The sequence below is a fragment of the Branchiostoma floridae genome, chromosome 2, assembly GCF_000003815.2.
Source record: "Branchiostoma floridae strain S238N-H82 chromosome 2, Bfl_VNyyK, whole genome shotgun sequence".
Classification (NCBI taxonomy): Eukaryota; Metazoa; Chordata; class Leptocardii; order Amphioxiformes; family Branchiostomatidae; genus Branchiostoma; species Branchiostoma floridae.
The window spans coordinates 4,853,683-4,861,390 of NC_049980.1; the positions used below are offsets into that span (position 1 = coordinate 4,853,683).

A 7,708-nucleotide genomic window follows, 5' to 3' on the forward strand; every position below is an offset into this window, starting at 1 on the left:
TACATCAGAGTGGTCTCTACTATCATGCAGCAAATCACCAACAAATCATAACCTAGATATGCCATTCCCACGACACCTCGGCAATATTGCAATTTGCAGGGCATGGCAAGATGAGGTAGATTTGATCTGCGATGATGAATCTTATCTGACACATTTGGGGCAAGTTAGAAAATGGGACATTCCATCTTATCGTAACTGTGGCGAGACTGGAAATGTTTTCCGCACTGAATAATCTTAGCATAGTCTCAACGCAATGCAAAAGTAAAGTGGGTTGCGCCTGTTGGTGAATGTTGTTGGGTTCCATCGGCTATATGGATTGCAAATGGGCGCCAACTTGTCGCCAATTTATTGCACGAAATTGTGACTTTATTTATCGAAATCACAAAGTGGCAAAGTGGCAATTGGGCATTAAATAGTTACCAACAGGCAAGGTCACTTTTCTTGATGATTCTTGATCATTGTATATTGGTTGTTGATTCAGCGATTTTCATAAAATTATCCTGTGTCAAATCTGGGACTAAAACTGAAGATGTAACATTCCGGGCGCGGCCATTTTGTTTTGCGTCACACATACACACAATTATCGAAGGTAGTAAGGGTACATGCAGACCAATGTAAGCAAACAAACAAACAAACAAACAAATATCTGTTCATACTTTTACAGGTCTGCAGTAGCGACCATTACATCATCCATGGCTGGTGGAATCGTCGGGCTCCTCCTAAGGTAAAGCTTTCAGACCTATCCTGGGAAACCAAACTCAAAGAAGCGGCGCAAAGAAGAGTTACCGATCCCCGCCTGCCTCAAGCGTACCCGCCCCACTGCCAGCTGGCCCCACTTACGCACTAGACTGTCGCTTACTTCTCTGAAGTGATAGTTGAGGCCAGCTGGATCGTCGGGCGGGCGGGTTTTGGGCGGCCGGGTGTTCCGGGGGCGCGTGTGGTGGTGATCGGTAAACCTTACGCGCGGCTCTTAGGAGTCTGCGTTCTCCCATGGTATTTCAGAACTTTTCACAAATGTTTTTACATTTTTCTCATGAAATTACCTTCAACGTGGTTTATCTTGGGATAGTTTCATGGTTTGTAAATCATTGGATTCGAAAAGTCTGTCTACGCAAATGTTGTATACAACCAAATTTCGGTTACCGTCTAGTCTGTTACCTTCTTCAGGGCAATATTGACTGGTTCTTTTTACACTGCAGCATAGGTGTCGCTGCTAACAGATGCGGTTACAAACATAAAGTATTCACATGTGTACTTAAATGGTCACGTCGGTAGAATATAACAATTGGTCGTGTACGAAGACTTTAGTTTTCTACCATAATAAATCTCAACTAAGTGTTAACTATTATCAAATATTGATATTCACATTTCAACCATCGGTTGTGTGGAAAAATTACGTCTATACTGTAAAGGCTAACATTATGTCTGAGTTTAGGGTGTTCTTTTTTTTCTCCAGCTACACCACCACCCGAATGTTTGAGATCCCCTACCTCCTGAATGGTGTACTGGGCTCCTTGGTGTCAGTAACAGGTACGACGATACATAATATTACTATATAGTGAACTGCTTCGATGTTTTGTGTCCAACATCATTCGCGATGTATCATTTATGTCTTTCTACATAGTTAACAATGACTCATAGCTAACATTATGATTACTACCACAATACCTGGTACCTTTAGTTTAAATTGATCACACAATAAAATAAAATAAAAAAAAACAACCAAACAATTAAAATGCAAGAAAATGTGGTTCCTTTTTTATCTCACCCATAGCATTTCAAAGAGCGAAGATGTGCTCTTTTATGATCTTTGCAGTCTTAACGTTCGTTATCAATCTGCCCTACCATGCACCATGTATGCAACGCGCTCAACGCCTTACGGAAAGAAGATTACAACTGACATATTAAGGCTGAAGACCTTCCCCTACATATCAGGCTAAGAACTTAAGAAGCATTATCTCAACCTTTAAGCTTTCTTGTTTAAAAATCTTTTGCGCCTAAGAAAAGCTTCTGTGTTTCCGGTGATGCCATGTTGAACCAATTATATGGAAGACGTGCCACAAACTTGGTGCGAAGGAAAAATGGGTTGGCCAAAATCAAGGTTGCTTTTATTACAAAAGATCTAAACTAAGTGGTCAGGGAGGTTGAATAGATTACTACACACACAGAGTATAGTATAGTATACAGAACAATAGATTTTTTTTTTGCTATGTGTCTTCTTCTTTGACTTTAGAATCGCCTTTGGTATTCTACAACATTATTATCCGTTTTCCGATATTTTCTTTCAATTTGCGGCATAAATTTTCTCAATTCACTGCTTGCTGCTTTGTACGATTTACAGTATTAGCCTGGTATCCAGCCGTTATATAGCTCCCGAGTCTCCTCTCTAATCTTCGCAATTACGTAATTACGAAGAGGGGGGAAGAGACTCGGGAGCTATATTACGGCTGGATACCAGGCTATTACAGTATAGCCGACTTTCTAAAACAAAAATTCATTCTTGACGGATGTCACCGATATAACTAAATCAATACATCAGGATCGACTTTTATTGTACTTTTGAGTTTTCACTTGACAGCAATATTCCTGATTGCGCGACGTTCTATGCAACACTGCTCCATTCTTTAAAAACATAGAGCAGCATGTATTTACCGCTCTATGTTTAAAAGCATAGAGCGGTAAGTACAGACAGCTTTTAGACTGTTTACAGCGTCACTTCAAAATGTCCACTTACATATTGAGCACACTTCTGTGATTTTGTTATGCAATATTTCATGCAACACACGTTTTATTTTCCTTCTCAGCCATTATGACCACATAGTTATTACGCACACGTACTAAAATTCAAATCGATAAATCTACCTACATGCAAAATTTCGAGTTTTAGTCCAGTGTTTAATGGAAAATGTTTCATACAGCAGTCAGATAAATTTTCCTTTCTTGATAATGTTACCAATACTTGTGACATATCATCTCCCGCGTATGATATTTCATACGTTTAAGATTATTATGTTTCACACATAATGTGTAAATCCGACGAAAATAGATGATTCCCTCCCGCCCACGCTTACGGGTTCGTAAATAATTGATATGATGAACGCCTCCGCACTGTAGGATCTGTCAGGGACTTACAAATAAAGATCTCGAGAGCAAGGTTAGGTTAATCTGCGGGGCATTTTCGTGTTTGGTTTTGAATCTGTCTTTAAAATTCTTCCTTGTCAACGTGTTACACGTATGTACATAACACACCGTACAATATTATGATGTGTTGGAGGTGCCTGTGTGAAGACGCAAGACTGACAAATTGTAAATTGTAATTTATTCGTAAACCAATTGGACATAGATCTTTGAACATTTATATGTAATACACAAAACGTATGCTATCTTTTGTGTATGATATGTGACAGTTGATCACGCCTTCGCTGCAAGAAGCGACAATTCTGTCCCTCTCGGCCTCTTTGTAGCACCCTTGTGTAATCTTTAGTAGGTGCTTTCCGACTGCCTATACGTATACGTAAATACGCCAGGGTTAAGAATTCCATTACTGTGCAGTATGCAGCTATTGCGAACTCAAAATCACCTTAAACCATTTTGTATCTACCGCGAAATTAACTCCCCGTGAACTTAAATTCATTCACAGTATCAAAGTATGTTCCAGGGATCTACGCGGGTCTGTTCATCAACGCTGCATCGCGGTGTGTTAACATATATCTTCTCTGTATAGTGTGTACTTAGAAAATCCAAGGAGGATTCAACCTAGTATCTATAGTTACTGTATTGTACCAACATTTCTAATGTCCTCAATGTATCCAGACCTACTAGATCACTTCGCTCTACAGACCAATTTCAACTTGTACCACGGCCATGTAAAACTGAATCATTCTCATTCTCTTACTGTAGTCGTATTGCCGTCATCTGGAACAATTTACCACTAGACATTCGCCAACATATGTACTCAAACCTCACTCTACAGTCCGTTAAAAAACTCTTCATTTCATATTATAGATCCCGATTAAGTGACACATTTACTGTTGATAACTTATGTACTTGGAGGACCACTTGCCGTTGCTCATCTTGCATAGTGACATAGCTTAACCGTTTACCCTGTTTTCCTAATCATTTGACCTTATTACTCTCTCATTTTTTTAATGTATTTCTTTTAGTATTTGATGTCAGACTAATCTTTCATTTATTGTTTTTATCTCATCTTTGCATATTTTCTGGGGGAGTCGGCCTCGTAGAGGAACTAGATTCCTGTTGCCGGCTCCCCTCAGATTGTACGCAATCTGTAAAGTGTAATAAATAAATAAATAAAAATAAATATTATATTGCAACTTGTGGCGAACTGTGTTACAGGAATCTATGTACTGGCTCCCCCGTGGGAAGGCCTGTTCATCGGTGCTGAGTGGGGTTGTGTACCTAAAAAAATAGTATCAAATTGCAACTTGTGGCGAGTTGTGTTCCAGGAATCTGTGTGCTGCACCGGGGTGTTTACGTCGAAAAAGTTATTTCTTCAAATTGCAACTTGTCGTAAACTTTGTGCCAGGAATCTGTGCGCTGGCCCACCCGTGGGAGGGACTGTTCATCGGCGCGGTGGGCGCGCTGATCGCCTGCGGCTCCACGGAGCTCCTGGAGAGGTGGCAGATCGACGACCCGGTGGGTGCCGTGCCCGTGCACTTCTCCTGCGCCGTCTGGAGCCTCATCAGCATCGGCATCTTCGGGAGGATAGACACGCTGGAGCACGCCTCGCAGTTCAACGGACTCATAGCGGTAGGGCAAAGGCCACCATTTCAGTGTCCTATCCAATATATAGAAAACATATATTAAGAAGCTTAAGCATGCAAGACCTGATCACATAAACACTGCACTTCCTTGACCGGACACTCCAATCATGGCTAAAAACGTATTTTTCTATAGGGTCTGGGCCCTCTAGAAGCTTACAGCAACTACTAGGCGTACTCCAAGGAAGATGGAACGACAAAAAATCCATGATATTCAGTACGATAGTAGCCTAGTTGAAAGAAATATAGGCAGAGTTCCCAAATGAGCTCCTATCGACTTCATTTAGGCACGTTCTCTCAGATAGCAAGTTAAGTTGGAGGTCCCTTGGGGACACCCACAACTCAAGCACGTCAAAGAACCTGCTCCACTTATCTAAAAGTTTAAGGGTCGCGGTATGAGTGGATCAAACCCTACAGTCTGGTCTCCGGGCTGATATTTTAATAAAGTAATAGACACCTGTCATGTCAATCCTAGACGGGCTTTCTAATGATACATAGTACAACGAATTTGATAATGAAATCAATTACGGAGATATGGTCGTATAAATCCATGTATCCAATCTTTTTGTGCCATGTTTAGCATTCACTTTCTCCCACACTTTCTCACAAATACTACATGTACTACATGTGTGTGCGTTTGGTACATTACAGGGTGGAGGGTTTTACTTGCTGGGTATCCAGGTTTTGGCCGCCACCTCTCAGATCGCCTGGACCATCATTACCTCCTACCTAATCCTGAAGGTGGTGGATGTGACAGTAGGACTGAGGGTTCCACTGGACAAGGAGATACTCGGTACGTGCATTGGTCGAGGACTGAATTGCTTAGCAACAATGATTGCGTAACAAAGTGCAATTCTAAGTACAGTACCATGTTTTATACAGCCAACTTTGCGGTGACGGTCTGCCACTTTTTAGCGGTTCCTACCGGTACACATTGTACTGCAGCATAGGTGTCCCTGTTTGCAGATGCGGTCCCAAACGTAAATCATTACATGCATATGCATATAAAGTCAAAACAGTGTTTCCAATGCAATCACAAACATAAATAAGGGTTTCATATACATGTTATCTTGCAAAATGATTAAGAATACTTGCAGCAATGGAAGTCTAATAATTAGTCGAAGGTATCATAATTACACCACGTCACATATAATATCATTATAAAGGCCGTCTCAATATTGCATTGAACACCTAAATATCTTAAATGTATATACGCACCTCTTGATGACTGATTCTGCATTGGCACATTTGTAAAATTCGTATATGTTTTTCATGTGGCGGTACCGTGGCACCCGGAGAAGTTATGAGTTGATGTTATATTGAGTTGAGTTTATTGAGTTTATTGTGATACCCTTTAGCTCATTGTGCTAATCTTCCAGGGCTCATTAAAAAACACACAGTATATACATTGTACAGGTAGATGGACAGATATCATACACTCAAAACAGATACAAATACATATATGTACATAAAGTCAAGAAGTCTTGAGTTCAGAGGGTTATATACAATAAAACCATTCTTCTTCCTATTACAGGAGCGGACTACTGTGAACACGGTGTCGGCGGACCCGACGACCGAGACATGCCGGAGGGAGCTTCCGAGGATGACGACGACCCTCAGGACATCGACTCTCCTAGGCATGAGACACATTTCCTCGGTTACCATCATGTCGACCACGGTCCAGAGCATCATCACCATAACCACCATCACCGTCACGTAGACATGGAGGTCGTTGAGAGAAAGATCAACCGCCGACACTCCGGCGGGTACTGCGGGCACAGCTTCCGTCAAAAGCACCGCATTCGTCTGCCTAAATCGTCGGTCTCTTGTTGCCTCCATTGCTGCCAGTGTCAGTGTCACCTCTACGACAAAGTACTATCTGATTGCAGCGATTCCGACAAAGAACTTGAGGAAAACTTGAAAAAGAAGAAGAAGAGAAGGAACGTCTTGTCCTGCTGTAGGCGGCTGGTGCAGCGCCGTAAGAAACGGCAGGAGGCGAAAGAAGACGGTGACTACTTGAGACGTGTTGACGGTGGCACCAATCTTAAAGACGTTGGGACAAATACGGGAGGTCTGAACGTCGTGTCGCAGGAAATAGTAACTGGATTGTAGCTTAGTCTTAAAGACAATTCGACGCAGATAACTTCACTTTGTATAATAAAAGGAAGAAACTTAACGTAACTAGCACTAGAAGAGTTAGTTTGGACTTTCAAAGATTTTTACCTGACTCCTTAAGCCTTGTTCAAATTGACGCGTCTTCTGCAGCTTCCGAGATGTGACGTAGGTGCCAGATAACCTGTGTCGGCCCCCGTCTCTGTTCAATGTTGGGAGGTGAGCTGGAATGTACACAGCCTCCATCGGCTCCTCTTGCAAAAAAAAAATCTATCTTTACATTTAGACGGGGGGCGACACAGGTTACCTTGCACCTACGACACATTGCTTCAGTCACGTGTCCCCAACGTCACGTCCCGAAAGGTACATTAGACGAGTCCATGCTGTAAACAAGGCTGATGTAGTCAATCGAAAATGTCGCTTGGTCCCAACTTATTTTCAGTGTTTGTTAGGTTAAGTAAAATCTTTTATCATGTAATTTACATTAAGTTGAACACAGATGAACTTTTATGCTATGGCTCACTTTGCATCACGATATTGACTTTTTTCAACATGATACAATATATCTATACGTGAATTGACTCCACAATGGTGTCTTCAACGGCTGTGCTAAAAGAAAGAGAAACGAATAAAATACTAGCTTATTACTATCAAAATAGACAAATTTATAGGAATTCATAACCTCGAAAATGATTATACAACTGCAAAATCCCAACAGCGCCTCTGATACATTTTATCAGGAAGTTGTTATCTGCCTATAGCATATTATGATATTACTGATACATGGATACGACTATTACTACAGATGGATACTG

General features: G+C 41.3%; 1 protein-coding gene across 1 annotated transcript; it reads left to right on the forward strand.

Moving 5' to 3' along the window:
- Positions 1-2,081: 2,081 nt before the first annotated feature.
- LOC118410678 lies at positions 2,082-6,893 on the forward strand. Its single transcript, XM_035812482.1, has 4 exons — positions 2,082-2,085; positions 4,547-4,770; positions 5,433-5,574; positions 6,316-6,893. The coding sequence occupies exons 1-4, from the start codon at positions 2,082-2,084 to the stop codon at positions 6,891-6,893; spliced, it is 948 nt and encodes a 315-aa protein (XP_035668375.1).
- The last annotated feature ends 815 nt before the right edge of the window (positions 6,894-7,708 follow it).